This window comes from Lytechinus pictus, chromosome 1, assembly GCF_037042905.1.
Source record: "Lytechinus pictus isolate F3 Inbred chromosome 1, Lp3.0, whole genome shotgun sequence".
In the NCBI taxonomy this organism is placed as follows: Eukaryota; Metazoa; Echinodermata; class Echinoidea; order Temnopleuroida; family Toxopneustidae; genus Lytechinus; species Lytechinus pictus.
The window spans coordinates 18,735,737-18,756,698 of NC_087245.1; the positions used below are offsets into that span (position 1 = coordinate 18,735,737).

The window sequence follows — 20,962 nt, forward strand, 5'->3', positions numbered from 1 at the left end:
AGTGTGAGAAAAGTCCTTCCCTATATTTGCCAAAATGTTGGGGGAAAAATCACATTTCATATCAATGAAATGCCTTCCCAAAGTATTTACTTTCTCAAGAGTGGTTTAAGAAGTCATTTATAAACAAGAAAGAAAGAAACTGTCTGTTTGTTTTTGGCTAGAAAATACACAGCTTCGAAAGAAACCAAGTATCAACATACATACAAATGCACACGTAGGACTGTGATGTACTTGCCTATGTGTTTTATGTGTATTAATTCATGTGGAAATCGGTCTTTTTGAGTCAAAAGAGAGGTCATAATTCCTCTTCTTACTACTTGCAAATAATCAGGATACACCAGATTTTCGTAATATAGACTGTAGAATTGCATTTCATTGGTGTAAAATGTGACTTTGACTGAGATTTTCAAAGTTCTGTGGAAGATTTCTCAGCAGCAACATTTTTTATCGCAGCTCCTTGAGTCTGAATAGGCTGAGCTAGATCTAGAGCACAGCTGTATGCAGTGGCTTCATGCAAAGCTCACGCCAGCCGGCCGGCGCGTCTGGCTGGATAATAGCTACTGTATGCTATAGCTGTAGGCCTAATATGCAAACTTTGTGTGTGTGTATTTGTGTGTAGATCAACAAAAAGGGCGCATGACGAACTGGCTTGCAATTTGAGCTGTAGAAAGTTGATAAATGCGTGCAAAATTGGGAGAAAAATTGCGCTACTTTGAAAATTATTGGTGGCCCGATTCGGGCCACCAAAACTTAACATTTTATCAATAATGGTTGCCCGAGGTGAATTTTTGGTGGCCCCGGGCCACCGGGCCACCGCTAATGTCGAGCCTTGCTTAAAGTATTATGTACATTGTAATTTGGGACATATAATTTTGACAGAATTTGGCTTTGCTTGACTATAAGTATTGCATATAATTGTGATGTAAGAGTGAAATATTGCCTAAAACCATGGTTCCTAACGAGGTATATCATATCTGGTGCATTTAAGGTGATAAATGCTGCATTCTGAAATGGAAAATGGCCGCCATGGGCCCTTATTGTATCATGTACAATTTGAATGAGGACAGATAATTTTCACAAAAGGGCATATGGTGGCCATTTTGAATTTTGAAATATAACATTTATCACCTAAATTTTAGATGATGTGATATATTTTGTGAGTAATCATGTTTTCAGACAATATTTTCCTCATACAACACCATTTATATAGTCAAGCAAAGCCAAAATCTGTTAGAATCATTTGTCCCCATTCACATTGTGCATAATACTGTTGGGGCCTGTAGCGGCCATTTTGACTTTCAAAATACAGTATTAATCACCTACCTGGCAGAAGAACTGATAAATCTTGTTAGAAATTATGCTTTCAGACAATATTTTACTCATAGATCACAATTACGTGCATTTATGGTGCTCACTCGTGTGAAAATATATTTCCTACTTCGCATTGTACATAATACAATAATGTCTATGGCGGCCATTTTGAAAGTCAAAATACAGTATTAAACACAAACTTTTAACCCGAATGATAAATTTCGTTAAATTTTTTTTTTTAGACAGTATCCCATTTATTCATCACAAAAAAATGCATTTCAGTGCTCACTCTTGTGATTTCTTTGGTCCTCTTTCTCATTGTACATAATAATGTAAGGGCCTTTGGCGGCCATTTTGAATATCAAAATACAGCATTTATCACATATATGGCATATTAAATAATATATTTCGTTAGCAATTGTGTTTTTAGTCAGTATTCCACTTGTTTCTCTTAATAATATGCATTTTAGTGCTCACTCGTGCGATTTTTGTTGGCCCCTTTGCCATAGAAAATAATACTATTTGGGCCGGTGGCAGCTACTTGGAATTTTAAATACAACGATTTTCCCATACATGACATAATAAATGATATATCATGTTAGCATTGATGATTTTCATATATTACTTCGTCCATAGATCACAATTACTTGCAGTTTAGCGATCATTTTTGTGAAAAATTAATTTTCCCTATTCATATTGTACATGATAGGGTATACAGAGGTCTGTGGCGGCCATTTTGAATATAGAAAAATAAATATTTTGTCAAAAATTGTTTTTTTCAGAGAGTATTTCACTCCTGCGATACAATTACATACATTTTATAGCCAGTTTGCTGGCAATTTTATGATTTTCATGGGTAATATGCATATTTTGGCGGCCATATTGGATTTTGCCAATTTGTAGAAAATGCTCAAGGTTACACGAGTGGCATCATTCAGATTCGTAATCAGCACCCTCGAATTGACAAGAAACCATCAAAAAATATTGTATATATGAAAAAACAAGGTTATGCCTCTTCTATCCTGGACTATAGCAAGCACTGAAACGATCTAGAATGTGGTGTAGGACAGTATAAGTAGACTGTATTGTAGAGCAAAAGACTTGTTCATTTAGGCTACAGGTATGAAAACCTTCAATGAATAATGACAAAAAAGGGAAAAAATATGTTTGATTGAAAATAATGTGGATTCTGATGGCAAAATAGGAATTTTAGGAGCACATAATACTAATTTGTTCTTCCAAAGGTTGGCAATGCTCTAAACCAAACTTCATTTGATGCACACAGCACTTCATCTAATTAGCCTGCCAGGAATTGCATTGTTCACTGTTCAACTATTACATTGTATCATGATACAGTATTATGAAGGTGTTTTGTTGTAGCTGTCAAGATTTCAATACTCGACACAAAATTTGTTAGTACACATTTTGCAATTCACTTTTACATTCATGTACATGTATGACTCACCTGCACTGCAGTAATCAAATAATGAAGATCCTTCCTGAAAATAGAATATGAAAACAAGTCATACATTGTAGCTTGCATTTCTAATGTCAGACATCAGAAATGCAATGTCATAGGTAAAATTGTTGGAAGAGCAAATGGGGCACAGGACCCATACTGATGTTTACAATTTTTAGAGACTTGCTATACTTTGATTTCAAAGTTTGGTTAAACAATTCTGATTTTGTTTCAAGTGTGTACCTTTATTTCCCATCAACAGTCAACATCATGGTGGATTTACTTTTCTCTTCATGCAACTGTAGCAAATAATTTTTTTTCTTTTACATGTAAAAAGAAGTAAGCCCCCCCCCCCCCAAAAAAAGGTTGTCTTCTGTCATTGCCCTGGTAACAATTACACACAGAAATTCTGCACATTAAGCCCCAAATAAACACCAATTTCAAACTTAGTTGTCATTCACATTTTTTTTTTCAACAGTATCCTGAACAAAAAAGGATCACACTTGTAATCATAACCATTTATTCAGATAAATTAAAAGCAGGAGTTATTGTCACACCCGGGGGGGGGGGGGGCCACTTCCATTGACGAGTGGATACCATGCGCGACCATGGGGTCTCGAAAAGCACCCTAAACACATATATTCCATATTCTGAAAATGCACCCCTAAACAAGTATTGGCGTCTCAAACCCTACCCTTAACAAGTATTGGAAACAAAACAATACTCTTGGCAAGTATAAGTACAGCAATATTTTATTGTTATGTCACGGGTCCGTCGGTCGTCTGTTTACCTTTAGGCTTTACACACCATTTGGTTTAGTACGGCACACCTCGCGCAAATCAGACTCTAAACACGGTGTGTTGGGGCAAAAAGGACATCCTTTATAAACATTTTAATTTTGTTTTATCTTCCCTGCAAATTTGACCCTAAACACGTAGCTTTCCTCGCGAAATAGATACCCTTTTTTCATTATTTTTGTGTTTTTGACACCCTTATCACGTTACGTACGTAACGTGCCCTATCTTGAAAAAGACATCCATTTTACGTGGTTTTTTTGGTCGCGCATGGTATCCACTCGTCAAATCTCAGGTCTTGGATATTGAGCAACCCATTTTATACTTGTCAAATTTATGCTGTAATGTTATTGTCAAGGCACAAACGAGTGACTTTGCGTTCAAAATATCAAAATTTAAGTCCTGGTGAATAACGCACCCCCACAGTTTATGTTCCAAATTAAATGGAGCATGACATTTTCCGCACACCCTACCAGAGGTTATAGTTACAACTCATTCCTAATGAAAATTTTTGATAGTTGCCTTCAAAATAATCAATATTTAAGCCCTTGCGAAAATGAACCAACATTTTATTTTATTAAATGGAGCATGACAGTGAAAAGTGAGGAAAAATATGTTAAAGCTTAACGGTTGATAAAATATTGATTGTTTTTTATGTCTTTGTTTCACTCTAGGAATTCACCCGACTATGTTCTACACACCCTACCAGAGGTAATTGTTTATGACTCATTCCCTTCCTCTATGTGGGTGTCTATCCCTGAATGTCAGAAACATTTGATTGTGTCTGTCTACATATAGGGCGGGTTATACTCAATGTTATTGCACATTGCCATTGCGCGAAACGTTTCCTAATGTGGTTAGATGTCATACAGAATAACATTTCCTTTTTAGAGTCCCAAGCCAATTTAAAGAAACTAGTCAACAATGAACCAAATATGGAGATTAAAATAAAATAATAAATAAAGGAAATGATGGGGACTTTGTACCTCGAGCTTTTAATTGAAATAAATATTTAGTTAGTTCAAGATGTATGAATAGTCAAGACTGGAATGCAGGTGGTAAATTTATCATGATTTTATTAATTTAAAGGCTGAATTGCATATATATGTTATTTAAGGTAGATGGGGTTAGGGGAGAGGAATGGCTTTATATTTTTGTATAAAATAAATTTCTTTGATATCAGATTTCTGGGTAAATGTTCTATCTGTAGCACAATGTTTGTCCCATTACATGTACATGTAGCTTGTGTGTTTTTATTCTTCATAATAGTCAACATACATACTTCTGAGCTTGTATTTTGTATGTTTTAGAAGGGGGTCTGGATGAGTAGGAGGGGAATGGCTGGATGACTGAGATAAATAGGACTGGCATTATTGGGGTATTTGTGACCCCCCCCCCCCCCCACCACCACCACCACTTAAAATAACATGCAATCATCAGATATTTGTCAAATCAAATTTGGGTTCAGATATACCGGTAAAAGAGAAATTGTTAACAAAGGACATTAATGGAAAACAGAGTGTCAAAGATACCTTTCCTTGTGGGCTAGCTGATCTAAAGACCGGGAATCCAATAGATAAAGATACATGATGTAACAAGCATATTTACTGCCAATATTGATCATCAGCCGGTAACCTTTGTGTTGGCTCAGTTGGTAGAGCATCTATCTCACAACCGGGAGGTCGGGAGTTCAAACCCCTGCCGCATCAGACCAAAAGATGGGAGTTGCTGCTGCCCTGTTTGGCATTGAACATTTAAGGGATAGAGCCTCATTGATCAGGCACTGAACAGTGGCTCCTGGGCCCACAATCAATTGGGCAAAATGAATTTTGTGAATATTTTTATTCTCAGATTTCTATTTCGAACAAAAAAATATAGATTTTCATGGATTTTTTTTTTTTCATAACTGTTCTTCCCAACTAGCATTTCTTCCGAGGCGTCATCGATGATCTCCAGAAGCTTAGCTATTCTTTCCTGGATGAGAAGAGATGGGTTGATGCCGGTGACTACCTCACCCAGTCTCTCATTCTCTTTGATTGCATCAAGAGGGCAGGATACCACAAGCGTGATGACAACCAGAGGGAAGAGAACACCCTTCTCCTTCGGGCAGCTTGCGGTCTTAAGCTGGTAGGTTGGTAGGCCCCCTGGCATGTCTTTAGGTGCCTCCTCACCGAATACGTTCTGCTACACCATGCCTTAGACCATATCAAGTATATGGAATACTCCCCAGGGAGTGGAGGATGTGCACACCTTGTGTACGGGAATGACTGATTGAATCCGATGACCGGGGTAATAATATATCTGTAACGCGTTTGACACGTTCCGATGTATTAAGCGCTATATAAAAGCGGATTATTATTATTATCATCAAATCATTCACAGAAAAAGTACGCAAAATGATATAAAAATATATCATTATTTGTGATGGCTTTATAAGGGATGGGTGATAGTACCCTTGAAAATTTGTATTTCCAAGGTGGGCTTTACTTTGATGAAAAAAAATGGAGCACAGCTGTTAGAACTACAGGCAACAGATGCATTAGGCACTCGAGGTGAAATTTAAAGGCAAAAGGTCATCAAACTTTATTGGTATTCAATTAGTGGGAATCCCCAGAATCCATGCAGTGGGAATTCCCAGCATTCAAAGTTCATATTCTGTGTGCCTCCTAAGACATAGATAGATGAATAATTGGTAGGTTTTCAGGAAATATAGAAGGGACAATGAACCATACAAGATATAGACCACTCATCTGTATGAAAATTATGTATGTTTATTCTAGTCATTATTGCAATATTGGCAATATAATTGATTGCTTGATTGAAGCAACAAAATAAGAAAAACAGATTGTTGAAAGTATGAAATAAATCATACAAGAAATAAATAGTTGTGTGGTTTTTTTTTTATCACTAAGAGTGTGTAAGTCTCAAATTGAGAAGGTTGTAATAGGCATAAGAGACTAGTCTTCCCCCTCCTCCTACCCCCTGCCCCCTCCCCCATTCCAAGGTAATAATCAAATTTAACATAGGCATTTTATGTTTTCAGGAAAGAAAAGTGCTCTGAGTAAAAAGTATTTTTTAAAGTTTACATTTTAGTAAATGTGTGTATTGGAGCAAATAGAATAGAACAGTAGACCATAACTTACACCATGTTGACATCACCTTTGCAGTCAGTTTGGAGTTATAGGTGCTGTGATTACAGATTCTCACCACTTTTGAAAAAAAAAATCATTACTTTCATATTAAGTGTCCAGTAACTTCCACCTATCTGCTTCTCTGATTTTTTTCTTTAAGAAAAACTATTAGGGTTTGGATTTTCCCATTATTTCAATATCTCTGAAACATTAGAGAATCTTTCCCATTGCACAAAAGTAATAACTATGGTAGCTTTGCCATCCTTTTGCAAATTGTGTGGATTTGAATTTTAATGACTTTGCAAAATTCCGTCTCCTGTAATTGTACGAAAACTACTGTGTTTTGGAACAAATTTAGGGGGAAAACCCAGAACAGACAAGATCAAACTTGCTATAGATATGAAAAGAATATTGTAGGAGAAAACAAAATTTTATGACTACTTTGTTTATATTTTTCTTCTCCTTATTTAGGGTGCATTTGATGTAGCTTTCAAGGATGCCACTAGAGGTATGTATGATGTTATATCCTTACTGTATTTGAAAAGGAAATCAGTATATAATAATCATTCATGAAAAAATATAGAGTATTAAAAGTACAGCTTATCAGCATTCCAACGATCCGATGGTTGTGCTTCAATACACAAGTTCTAAAATACTAGTAGTAGTGCAAAATGTCATGTGGTTCTCTGTCAATCCCAATTGACTGATAATGAAACAGGAATGAATGCTTAGATTTTTAATGTTCATGTTTCTTTCATTTTTTATTCATCATTGTGTCTTATTTGATTAGCAAGTTGAAAGTAAACCAGTTGCAGAACTTTTGTGCAAAATTTTTAGAGTTATCGTGTTCAGTGATGAATTGTCTTTAATAGAAACCTGATCAAGCTAGTATACCGGTAATTGGATTTCTGTACTTTCAAGAGATGTAATTTTTATTGTTACTAGTTACACCTTGATCTGAACACACAAAATTATGTATTGATCGTGTCTGTATTATACTAAAATATAATAATTAAGATATCACAGAAGGAGCTGGATGACCAACATTGTCGCTGTTGTATATAATACCTCCCATTATATCCTCTATACATTTCAAATTGAATGCAAATTCATTCATTGTGTATATCCCATTATGCTTACTTGTCTAATTTACAAAATTTTTATTCAGTTTGTTTCAATATGATGGAACAAGCAGCTTTAGTTGATTAATCTCCTGTATTTATATTATTCCACATAATTATAATGTATACTGGTATGTGTTACTACAATTTCTAAATATTTTGTTTTGTTACCCATGTAAATACTTTGACCTGCCATTCGTTTGGCATGAAACGATGGACCAGGGGCCGGTAACACAAAGCTTAGCAATCGTCGTACAACTTTTTTACGATCAATTGCATTATTAAACTACAATGTACAGTGTACATGTACGTTGTTGACTACAATTTAATTATGAAAATCAAACATACGATTAATTGCTAAGTGCTAACCTTTGTGTTATGGGAATAGGATCCTGGTCTTTTTATGCATACATGAAAAGAACTTGGTTCCATTGTTTGCTACATTATAAATGTCTTGAACTTGAATAAAGTCAAGATGAAACAACAATTTTTTTAAAAAGATATAAGAAATTTTGTCTTTCGTTGTTCTTAATGTATCTTGTTTTTCAGGGTTTTTTTTTTGCAAGTGATTGCAAGGGGTATCTCAAAGCTGTTTGAAAATTTATGCATGACTTCACAAACAGCTTGTGTAATGGCAACTGAAATGGACATCTCAAAAACTTTTTTGCCTGAGCTAGAACTGCAATTTGAATTACATGTAACTCTTTTTTAGATATGTATACCTTTTTCAAGAAAGAGAACAGTTTTACAGTTATATCAAAGATGGTTCAATCGGATTATTTGCTCTGTAGAAACAAATCGGTTTAAGGGTGATACGGTTTTTCGAGTCCAGAAAAGATAAACCATTTTTAACAATTCTCTGTAGAAACACACCGTTTGATGAACACGGTCATACCAGAAGTGAGAATAAGAAATTGATCATTGTCATAAATATTTGAATGGTGTAAGTAACAATCTTGTCTTTGTTTCAAAATTTTTTTTGTATAGTTTTGGAGAGTACTCTAGACAATCGCCATGCCCTAGAAATCAGAACTTTGGCAGAGGGCGAGATGTCGATCAACGAATTCCAGCGTTCTGGCATGTCGTTTCCCCTACGAGGAAAGATGGAAAAAGTGCGGAGGGATATTGAAAAATTATCAGAAAAACCTGTAAGTTGATAGAATAATGGGGAAGAAATAAGATATTTATTTTAGAATAATTTGAATTGATTTTGTAGCAGTTTTTCATAGCTCTGCAGTGCTTTTTGTAATTCTCATTTGTGCATCTTTTGAATTCTGATTTGTCGTAGAAATCCAATATGGTTTGGGGCGGTGCAAGAGGTTCTGCGTATTTTTCTTGTATATTAACCCATTTGAGACTGAGCCCCATAAGTGTACTGGTATATGCAGGCGAGAGCCAATGGTAAACTTGTGTTATAGCAAAAAGTCATTCAGTCTCTGACTTGAATAGATGCCAACTGCTGAATTGTATTCCAAACGAAGATTCCTCATCGTTTCTCTGCAGTTCCAATGGGATAAAAGTCACATCGATCGCCTGAGTAAAAGACTGGAGGACATCTTGGGACCTAAGCCAGAAGTCAAACCCCAGACTGGATCTTGGGCTAGTCGGGTTAGCAACCAGCCCAGGGCCGCTACACCAGATGTATCCCAAGAGACGCATACTGTAGACAAGGGCTGGTTGCCCAAGAATGCTATCCCAAAACAACAGCAGCCTCAGAAACCACCTGTGAGTTAATTTTGATTTTATGGCAAGTTCCCCCCAAGTCTGCACAGTCCCCCTTGTCTGCGCACACGCGTATCTGCGCGATTCTAGTAAAAAGATACGCAACGAACAAAGACACATGCAATACATAGACAGATATTCATTAGAAAATCCTACTCAAAATAATGAATTTTGGACGTTTCGTGTGACAGCCTCAAAATGCAGCCTTTCTCATCAAAATACCCGAATCGTGTTCAAAGTGAATGGGTGCGCAGACATGGGGTACCATTTTTTTTTCAATCTGAAACTGACTGCCCAAAGTTTTTTTCAAGAAAATCCTATTTCTTTCAAATTCGTATGAGATACATGTAATGGTACACTTACTGATAAGGAACATTATTAACTGAAAGATTTTGTGAAATAAAAAGAAATTCATGTTAAATCTTAACTCAAATTGCTAGGTGCGCAGACTTGGGGACCACCATCATACTTCCCTAATCTAATTATATACTGTGAATTGACATGGGCAGATCCAATTCATAAACAAAGGGGTTTGTTTATTTTCTGACAAGCAAAAGAAAAAAAAATAGTTCTTTCATACTCAAAATAGGAAGTGATTGTAAAAAATTACAAGTAAAAAGGAACTACAAGTAGCGGGGGTAAGGGTACATCCACCTGTTTCTTTGAATCTGTGCCTGAATTGATTGCTTATAAGAAAGAAGTCTGAAACTTGAAGGACGGTTATATTTAATGATAATAAACACATATAAACGGCGCTTTATACGTATGTTTAAAAGTGCACAGGTTGGCTGACTTACTAATATAAACAATGCATCAATTAATGAAAAATAAATATACTTGTAAAGAAAAAAGATGAGTTTTGAGTATAAAGGATTTGAATATTTTAACAGAGGTGGCATTTTGAATATGAGTGGGGAGTTTGAGAAATAGCCCATAGATTATAATGTGAAGTTTAAGTAAAGTGTTATTTCTCTGGGGAGGAGTGGAGGGGGGAGGGCCTACATGTATGTATGTTATCGTAACCATAGATTACTGGAATTAATATAATTTTGTTCATGTACATTATTTAATTAAACAAAGGTACATGCCTGTTTCTTATTGTTCCTCTTTCAGAAAGGAAAGAAGAAAGGTCGCTCTAGGAGACAGAACAGACCTAGGAAAGATGTGGAGGTCACCTACTCAGAGCAAGATGATGATGATGAGGAGGAAGAGGATGAAACTGATTCAGAGATGAATACCAGTGGCTCTACCACTTCATCACCAGGTGGTACTCCTGAAAGAGGTAAACTTGTTGGCCTGTACTCTGAATTCTGGTGTAACTTATAGGTCAAGTCCACCCCAGAAAAATGTTTATTTGAATAAACAGAAAAAAATCAAACTAGCATAACACTGAAAATTTCATCAAAATCGGATGTAAATTAAGAAAGTTATAACATTTTTAAGTTTCGCTTATTTTTCACAAAACAGTGATATGCCCAACTCAGTAACATGCAAATGAAACGATTGATCATGTCCCTCACTATTTTGTTTTCTATTGTTTGAATTATACAATATTTCATTTGACATTTACAGATTTGACAATAAAAACCAACTTGACTCTATCATGTTGTATCAAACAATGCTAATTCCACTTGTTCATGAAGGAATTAATTGTTGTTTCACTTGACCATGAGGAGAAAATTAGAATTTCCCTTTTTTCATATAATAAAATACAAAAGAAATAGTGAGTGGATGACACTTATCAGTCTCCTCATTTGCATACTGACCAGGATGTGCATATAACTGTTTTGTGAAATTAAGCAAAACTTTAAAATGTCATATCTTTCTTATTTTACATCCGATTTGGATGAAATTTCAGTGTTATTTTTGTGGGATTTTTCTCTTTTTATTCAAATCAACTTTTTGTCGGGGTGGACTTGTCCTTTAAGCATTCAAAAGGATCTCAGTAAACATTAGAAACAAATTTTATTGCCATCTCTGGCTTCCCAAGGGTTTATAGCACAGACATTCAGTACACCATGACTAACATAAGTTAAGAATAAGGGCCATTGTGAAAAAAAAGATAAGTCTTATTATTGTTATTTTCACTTGTAAACAACAACTGAATCCTGAAAGAATCCAACAAAATGACTATCAAGTGTCTGTGTATGTATAGATTGATAAAATGTACCAAATTATTCTTTACTCATACATGTAGGTATGATTAAAGTGCCCATCAAGTGCTTACTTGTGTTGATGATTTTCAGTGTTACTCTGTGATTTGTTTGAACTTTCTGGGTTGATATTACAACAATTTTACAATATTACAACATGGAACTCTCTGAGAACGTGAATTTAATAGAAACCTATGGGTATTGTTTCACTGAAAAAAAAATTGCATAACAGAATTCAGGTATTTTGGGGGGTAAAAAGTCCTGATTATTCTATCTATCAGATGCATTTTTTTGTTACGAGATTAGATATTGAGATGGGTCCTGCTTTGTTATTCTTGTTCACGAGCAGGCATTGCTGGACTTGATGACTTTGGCGTTTCTCCTCCTGCATCAAAGTCCCATGTAAGTCTTTACCCCACCCCTCTCCTCTCTTGTACCTTGCTTTTATTTCATGAAAGACTTGGTTTCAAAAGGAAATTGATCCACTTTTGATGAAAATTGAATAGCAGATTATAATTTACATAGGGACCTCTCTTCTAACAGAAAATTTTAACCTTGGTTGTAAGAGCATTTATAAGAAAATTAATCACTCAATGTCATTTGTTATAGATTATTGTACAAAATATGTTTAGAAACACATTTTTCTCTAAATTGATAAAAAGATTGATTTCTTGTTACCTTGGTCCTGTTACATGAAAGAAAAACTCTTGCAATTTTTTGGCCAGAGTTTTTCACTGTGTTATTGTCAATGGCATAATTTTGTTTTTGTTTATTTGACAGGTGTTTTTTTTATCACAAAAGTTTTATGCAACAGGCCCCTTGTAGAACAGAGGAATTCATTTATATATGTGCTGAAAAACAAATTGAGATCATATTTTTTTCTCAATCCTTGCATTTAATTTTAAAATTTTGGTCAATAATTTGCTTTTTTCCCCTGGATTCCATGTGTGATATTGGAAAAAAAACGAAACATAAAAACAATTTTATCAAGGGGATAATCACTTTGGTAAACTGTTTGTCTCCTGTAAGCAAAAAACTGTTTTAAACAATTTGGCAAAAAATAAATGAATAAAACATTTGTTCATTATAACTTTGAAGAATACATTATTTCATATTTTGAAGATTTTTTTTTCTGACTTTCAGATCAATCAATTTGCGAGCCGATTTACTGGGTGAAAGCCAGAAATGTGGTTACATTAATCCAACATATTGTTTCATCAGTCATATTTTCTGAGCATGTTATTACCAAGTTCGTATTTCCACTTTCGTAAAGTTTTTACTTCTGGTCCTCGTTTTTCCCTTTTTTTCTTAATCCTTTTTCTTTTTATTTTGTTTTCTAATTAAAAATCCAAGAAGAATCATGAAGGTCTGTCTGATCTGGATGTTGACCTGGGCTATCGGACACCTAAGTGTAAGTTTTCTTCAAGGAAATTAAAAATGGTGTGGCAGATCTATAGTATATACAACAAATGATCCTATAGAGAAAAAAGGCAATGATGAGTTGAAGAAATAAGTGAAACAAAACCATTTGGAATGAATCCAGATGGTTCAGGCATTTTATTTATTAAATCTGAAATAATTCATGTCTTACGTTTGACATTGTCAAAATTTAAATGGGATAATAATGGATATTTAGAGGCGCTAAAAACAAAAAGTACCATAGCACGTACAATGTATGAATAATTTTATGCTTTTAAGAATTTAATTTTCAAAGAGACTTAAACTTTTGTTATTACATGTACTTACAAAAAAAAAAACTATTTCATGATTTTTATACTATGTAAAAGGATCTAACAATCAATGACCTATGAACAAAATAATCAACTTTAATGAATACAAATTGTTTTATATCTTTACACAGATAAACACAAACCTCCTCAGAAAATAGGCGAACACCCTCAGACCCCACAGCCAAATATGCAGCGGGCAGCTATGAATGGTCAGCGGCCGGCTGTGAATGGGCAGCGGCCGGTAATGAATGGGCAGCGGCCGGTAATGAATGGGCAGCGGCCGGTAATGAATGGTCAGCAGCGGTCATCCCCCATCAATGGAGCTGTCCCAAAGGCATCCCCTCAGGTTCCCAAATCTCAAAGCCTAACCACCTTTGCCACCTGCCCCCCTCCACCAACTATATCTGCAGAATCACGCCAGTGGTTGGCCGGTCATGAGTTTAGACTCGCTTGTGAAATCTGCTTTACGCCAGTGCCTAATCAGTTTGGGATCTACTCTTTCAGGTACTGGGTCAGATGCATAAAAAGTAGCAATTGCTGCCAAGCAATTGCTTCAAGCACAGGCAATAGCTAGCCAAGCAAAAGATCATGCTTTACAATTGCTAGCAGTTTGAACGATAGTGACGTCACGCTGGTGCGAACACGACTCACAGAAAAGGCGGGACTTGAACGCAAAGGTGTGGCAGTGCAAATCACCGCTTCTTTCCTAAAACATCTTTTCCTCAGACGGGTTATCAAACTGACTTGTTTCTTTTTGATAAATTTATATATTTGACATTTAATTTGCATTTATTAAGAAGAAAATATGTACATGTAGGCTACGGTACACCTTGGGTATTTTCTCTGGTGCATAAACATGATTAAAAACGCGAACACCCTGATCAAGCAAAAGCTCATGCTGCTCTGACGGAGCTTGAAAAAACCCAAGCAAGTGCTTAAACGTACAAGCGAAATGTTCGCTTTATGCATATGCCTTTTAGCAATAGCTTTATCGTCAAGGAAATGCTAGCAGTCAGTTAGTGATTGCTTGAACTTACTAGCAAAAGTATTTTCTCGCTCATTTTTATGCATACGGAATCAAGCAAAAGGCTCGAAAAAGCAATTGCTACTTTTTATCCATCTGACAGATCGATTAATTTGTTGAATGTACTTTCACATAGGTGGTTGTAGGTTTTTTTTTATGGGCTATCCAGTTTGCATCATAACACATATTATTTAGACCCTTTTGTGATAAATTTACAAACTTCGATACGGGAAATAGAAGTCCCACTTTGTGAATTAACACCACTTTGATTGAGACCCAAATATTGTTGTTGATTTTTTTCTTTTGATTTCTAGATTGAACAGGAATCCCGGTCACAAGCCTGCCTGTAAAGGTGGCATGCTGGTCTGCCTCCTTCGTGTACCTCCCAAGAATGGACTGAGAGAAGTCTACGGTCGTATCCGCCCTCGTGTTAAGCAAGACTTCAAGGGCAGATATGCCCTCTGTCAACAGTTTGCAGCAGGAATACCATGCAAGGTACGAATTTCCAATGAACGTTCCTTCAAGGAATTTCTTTGTGATTGTCACAATCAAGTGTTAACTTCTGAAATCTTTGTATTAAACGAGCTTAGATGAATAAAAAAATCTATGAAAATATCTGGGAGGTTCTTTCATGAATTGATACTTTAAAGCTAGATTTTCAGAGGATCGTTCAATCATCCACTTTTTGTCACATTTTTGTGACAAATTACTGTTATCGTATGTTTTTAATTGTGATGTCTGATAATAGTCATTTTAAACAGGATTGTATATTGGAGTATTAGATTGTGCAGAGCCAGCTGGAGCTAATTTCAGGTGTTTAAATTATCCCTTTCAAAATTTGCTTCTGAAATATATAGGGGGATTTCATCATGATCTACTGTTCATCTAAATATGTTAACCAAGACCTTGGTGGATTACTTTGCTATCGTCCAAAGTCAGGATTTTTTGCATTCCTTTAATATGAGGATAGAAATGCTAGGTATTATGTACAACAGTAGGGTAGAGAGTCTTGTATCTTGTACTGTGGAGGTTATTTGATGTGACGTGTAATTACTGTCAGAAAAAAAAATTGATTTTGAAATACTTTATTCAATTTCAGATAAGTTCAGTAAGCTGTTGGTTTCCTCATAGCAATGAAGAGATGGAAGTATGGGAAGCAGACAGGAATGGTCGCTTCAATGGAAGGGAGATCGTAACCTGGTTGCGTTATGAGCTCAATAAAGATATCTTTGAAATGAAACAACAGGCCATTGCCAAAAGCAAGGCTACCAGTCAAGCCCCACAGGCCCCAGGAGCATATCCAAACAAGGCCCCTACTCCTGCAGGAGCAGTCCCACCTGGGACTAAGGGCAGTGCTCCACCTCCTGGGGCGTATCCATCTGCCCAGAAAGGTGCACAAGCCCCGGGAGCATACCCTCATGCTACATTGCTGAGCCAGAATGGGTTCCAACAGCCACCTGCTGTAATCCGGACAGCGCCCCCATTGCTGCCAACTCCTTCCCCGCAGCCATCCCAAGGACCTCCGCCACCTTTGGCCAGTAGGGTCCTTGATCCGCAGGTGAGGGAAAAGCTCACAATCCTCATCAAAAACCTTGGAGGTCAGTTTCTCTACCTGTGTAGGCTTTGCTTCGATGATGCTCCTCAGGTCCTCAGCGTCCAGAACAGTTCAAACCCAGACATATGTACAGGGGAAAAGAGGCACAAATGGAATGGTCCTAATCGATGCCTTGTACACCGTCTGTGCCAGGGTGGCAGGGATCGCTATTGGAAGATTCGAAAGCGCCCCAACGGAATTCCACCCAAGGCTTTCCTCTGCTGGCATCGTGATAAGACTTATGGGTGCCCTATAGGTCCCAAGTGCAGCTTTGCCCACAACGAGGTACTTATAAACCACAATTCGTACATCTCTTTTTTACACGATTGTTCTCAGTCCCTGAAGATTCTTAGAGAAGGTGGAAAAGAATTCAAGTGAAATTAAGTGTTTTATCAAGATATATCAAAGAATTAGCAAATGAATAAATATTCCTGGGAGAACTGTAGTGAATTTTCCTGGTATACACGTAAAAGTGTCATGTAATGATTTTTTATAATTCTATGCATGAACTGTCGGCAATTTTGACATTTAATGTAGTCATATTTTGTAAGGTACATAATAGCAGAAAAATCTCCTTGGAGCCAATGTCAATAATAGGGGAACTTAAGGGCAAGCAAGGCAGTTGAGATGGGCACCTAATACCTTGACGACCTCGGGTTACAGTGGAAATGATGCCCAGATATTGTAATTATTTTTTACAGATTGAAACTTGCCTCTGGTTATATGAAGCTTATCAGCCATTGGACCGTGAGATGCTTGTACGTGTCAGCCATGAGTTGATCTATGGTCCTCCTGTTCAAGCTCGCCCAGCCCCGAGCAAACCTGCTCCCACTCACGCTTCAGCTCCAACTCCAGCTACTGCTCCATTTATGCAGCAACAAGCAGCTCCAACTCTACAACAGCCTCAAAGATTAATCTTCCATTATAAGATCAAGGTTCGTACTCAAGAATCATTAGGATTTGGAGACTTTCAAGTATATTCACAATAATAGCATTGAAGTGTAAAGGTGCCATGTTTAACGACTATGGAAACCTACATTTCGACTGGTATCTGAGTGCTGTTTCCATGATAGTTAATATGATGGTAAAGTTATTATCCTCATAAGTTCTGTATGAAATGGGTCCCTGGTACGTAGATGCAATACCTTGTCACAGTTCTAAGCCTTTGTTGAGTCAACATAGTGTAGGGTTCAGGGGCCTGTCTAACAAAGAGTTGTGATTGATCCGATCAATCGCAAGTATGGAAAGCCAGCAAAGTCAACATAAAAAATGCATGTTAGCTCAAAATTTTCTCTACATATGAATGTATATCCATAAATTCATTGATTACTTGACAATTTGGTGTGTTCTCCTTTGTTTTTAAAGAACATTTTGCAAATTTCCTGTAGAAAAATTATGACACTGATGGATTTCCATAGAGTTACGATTGATTGGATCAATCATAATTCTTTGTAAGATGGGGCCCTGATATCTTCTATAATCATCTGCGATCCAAACCTTTCATAAAGGCTTACAAATATAATTATCTTAGATGCTTTGCAGACCTTGTTACCAATCCTGGCAAGTAGAACTATTGTACTTGACAATCCTCACTAACAGTTACAAAGATAAAAGTTCGGTATAATTGGACTACACAAAAGTGGTTTGTCTGACCATAGAAACAGTTATTTTTTTTAATGTCAAGAATGTAAAGGCGTTTGAAGCACAATCCTCTGCAGTAGACCATTTTTGTCTCGCCGCATAGTAGAGCGAGACTATTATAGGCGCCGCTTTTCCAACGGCGGCGGCGTCAACATCAAACCTTAACCAAAGTTTAAGATTTTGAAATGTCATGACTTGAAAAGTAAATGGCCTTGTTCGTGAAACTTGGACATAATGGTTATCAAGTATTACTGAACATCCTGCCAGAGTTTGAGGTCACATGACCAAGGTCATGTAGGGTCAATGAACTTAGACCTTGGGGGAATCAACAACTTAGCCAAAGGTTAAGTTTTTGAAATGCCATTATTACTTAGAGAAAGTATATGGACCTTGTTCATAAAACTTGGACATAAGGGTAATCAAGTATTACTGAAAATTGTGCCTGAGTTTCAGGTCACATGACCAAGGTCAAAGGTCATTTAGGGTCAACAAACTTTGGCCATTTTGGGGGTATTTGTTTATTTCCATCATAACTTTGAAAGTTTATGGTTCTGGTTCATGAAACTTAAACCTAATAGTAATCAAGTATCACTGAACATCTTTTGTGAGTTTCAGGTGACATGACCAAGGTCAAAGGTCATTTAGGATAAAAAAAACGTAGATTATGTTGGGGGAATCAAAAGGAAATCTTAACCAAGGTTTAAATTTTTAAATATCCTAACTCTAAAAGTGTATAGATCTACTTTTTGAAACTTGGACATAAAAATAATCAAGCATCAGTGAACATCCTGCGTGAGTTTTAGGTCACATGACCAAGGTCAATGAACTTTGTCTGTGTTGGGGGTATTTGTGGAATTGCTATCAGAACTTTGAAAGTTTATGGATATAGATCATGAAATGGGAACATACGGGTAATCAAGTGTCACTGATCATAGTATTTTTTCATCATATGAATGGTGGGTTTTTTTGTGAATGATTATTCTATAGTCGTTTTCAAAATCAGCACTGCTGCTATATTGATTCATGTAATGCAGGCGAGACTGCCAGAGGCATTCCTCTTGTTCATAACATTCTTCCTAGATATCATTTGAAAGCTTGCAAATGATATTCCTCTATCCTACAATTGTATTTCCACTTTCAGCTTCCGTTTTACCTCTATTAAGTTTCATTAACATTTCCCCTTATGACCTTCAACCTCTCAATCTCCGTCTCCTTTCTATGAGCTTTGCATTGTTTATAACATAACCCTCCTTCACATTTAAAGTTTCTGTGGGATATTTGATGGCTGTATAACTCATTATCTTCTCCTACACAGTTGGCATGTGGGCTCTGTTTCACCAAGACCAAGCAGGTAGTCGAGCAGAACCCTCGAAAGCGCAACCAATGTCCCAAGGGTCATCCATGGGGCAAGAACCCTATCTACTTCTTGGAGTCCAGTGGCAGATGGCTACGGATCCAAGGCAGGCACCCCCGTCTCCGTCCTGAAGTGGAGCCAGTTGTCTGCAGGAAGGGAGACAAGTGCCAGTACAGTGTGATTCACAACAACCAATGCATGTACCCTCATTCGCCTGAAGAGCGTTTGCTATGGATATACCAGGTTAAGGCCAAAGGTAATGATCCTCATGGAATGGGAGGGAGATCAAAGCACCAGACGTGCAAACTATCAATTGATAAAGCGGTAGCTGAAAGAAACGGGAATCAGGGATGCCAGAGTTCTGGCTATAGCCAGAATTCTGGCTTTTTTCATTTTTTTGACTGGCTGGTCAAGTTTTCTCAGGCCTGATAGAACAGTCACCAGCCAGGCATGGCTGTTCAGAGAGCACCGCATACCATACAATATGCAACCCGGAAGTTGCAGCGGCCTTTTGCTCCCGCATTACGCTTAGACCCCATGTCTGCCGTTAGCTTGCCTTCAACTTGATTTCTGTGCAAATTCAATGCGGTAGACCTTTTTCTTTTTTGATTGGTCATTTTGAAAATACTATAGTAAGTTTACGAGAGCGCTTGTGAACTCGGAACAAACCACAGATTTCTTCATTTTTAGCGCATTTTTTGACGACCTTGCTTTTTAGATTTGAGCCAAGCTGCCGCATGCTCTGGAAATATGGCAAAGATTCCGCATTTATGAAAGGAAAATTAGACTTTTAAAAGGAGATTTTGGACCTGAAATCGGGACTTTCATGGGGAGAATGATACATGTAGTACCTGTGTATATGATAAAGTGTTTAATGTGTGTTGTGCACTGTGGTGATTGCCTGTGCTGTAGAAACAGATAAATGAGTATGCCATGTGGAATGGAGGCACATGTCAAATTACGGGCATGTAGTAAACTTCATCAAGACATCATTATTGCTTATATATTATGTTATTCAAACGTGAGCTAAATTTTGGGACAAATGATACCTGAAATAGGCTCAGATTGAATCAGAGACCATTTAGAACCCTAGAGCTTGGGGAATCCTGGACCCCGACCGGAAGAGACCTTGCGCACATAACTTACCTTCTGAGAAATTTTCTGGGCTCTGGACAATTTGCCACTGGCATCCCTGAAGAATGAATCCCTAATTTGTGAAGAAATAAATTTTTTCTTATTGTCTGTCCCTATTTCATGGATTCTGAACTTATCAAACTTTTTTTTTTGATAGATTTAAAAAAAAAACATGCTACTGGTTCTCGATATAAGAAATAATTCCTTGTATAACATTTTTGTTTATTACCAATATTACTGCTCCTTAGCGAAATCCATAGATGAAGTGATTGCAATCCAGAAGCAGGCTGCTGCAGGCAATAAGAGCGTACCCAATGCTGGAGGAGATGGTGGAGCCGCTGCAGCAGCAGCATCAGCAGGCCCAGCCAAGCCATCTAGTTTCCCCCAACAGATGATGTCAAGCCACTACCTATGTTCATATTGTGATAAACCATTCCGTACCAAGCAGAATTACGACGAACACACAAACACCATGGAACACAAGCGGAATATCAAGTCAGATACAGAACGCTCCTGGAAGTACAGAAGCGTTCCACTCAATGTCACTAATGGACAGTTCAAGATTTGTCAGAGGTAGGTGTTGATAGGTGTTAGTAAAGGTTTTGATAGGTGTTGATTTAGAGTAGAAGAATGATGAATATACCAACACCATGGAACATAATTTGAGGATCAAGTCAGATACAGAGCACTCCTGGGGGCTGCTTCATAAAGCTGTTCGTAAGTTAAGAGCGACTTTAAGAACGACTGGTGAACCTTTCTTACGAGCAAAACCATCGCTATTGAATATACCATTC

The 20,962-nt window shown here is 37.0% G+C and overlaps 1 protein-coding gene across 2 annotated transcripts in view; it reads left to right on the forward strand.

The window, feature by feature from the left end:
* The first annotated feature begins 4,244 nt into the window (after nucleotides 1-4,244).
* LOC129264287 (uncharacterized) overlaps nucleotides 4,245-20,962 on the forward strand; it is a 57,034-nt gene continuing 40,316 nt past the window's right edge. Inside the window, exons 1-14 of one of the 2 annotated variants that reach the window (XM_064097635.1) lie at nucleotides 4,245-4,275; nucleotides 5,488-5,691; nucleotides 7,167-7,203; nucleotides 8,804-8,964; nucleotides 9,320-9,541; nucleotides 10,652-10,820; nucleotides 12,041-12,093; nucleotides 13,045-13,102; nucleotides 13,553-13,925; nucleotides 14,760-14,940; nucleotides 15,545-16,324; nucleotides 16,741-16,974; nucleotides 18,996-19,290; nucleotides 20,417-20,741. In XM_064097635.1, the coding sequence (XP_063953705.1) occupies nucleotides 8,866-8,964; nucleotides 9,320-9,541; nucleotides 10,652-10,820; nucleotides 12,041-12,093; nucleotides 13,045-13,102; nucleotides 13,553-13,925; nucleotides 14,760-14,940; nucleotides 15,545-16,324; nucleotides 16,741-16,974; nucleotides 18,996-19,290; nucleotides 20,417-20,741 (2,789 nt within the window). In that variant the 5' untranslated portion in view covers nucleotides 4,245-4,275; nucleotides 5,488-5,691; nucleotides 7,167-7,203; nucleotides 8,804-8,865. The remainder of the gene's footprint in view (nucleotides 4,276-5,487; nucleotides 5,692-7,166; nucleotides 7,204-8,803; nucleotides 8,965-9,319; nucleotides 9,542-10,651; nucleotides 10,821-12,040; nucleotides 12,094-13,044; nucleotides 13,103-13,552; nucleotides 13,926-14,759; nucleotides 14,941-15,544; nucleotides 16,325-16,740; nucleotides 16,975-18,995; nucleotides 19,291-20,416; nucleotides 20,742-20,962) is intronic. The other variant, XM_064097640.1, reaches the window with a different exon arrangement.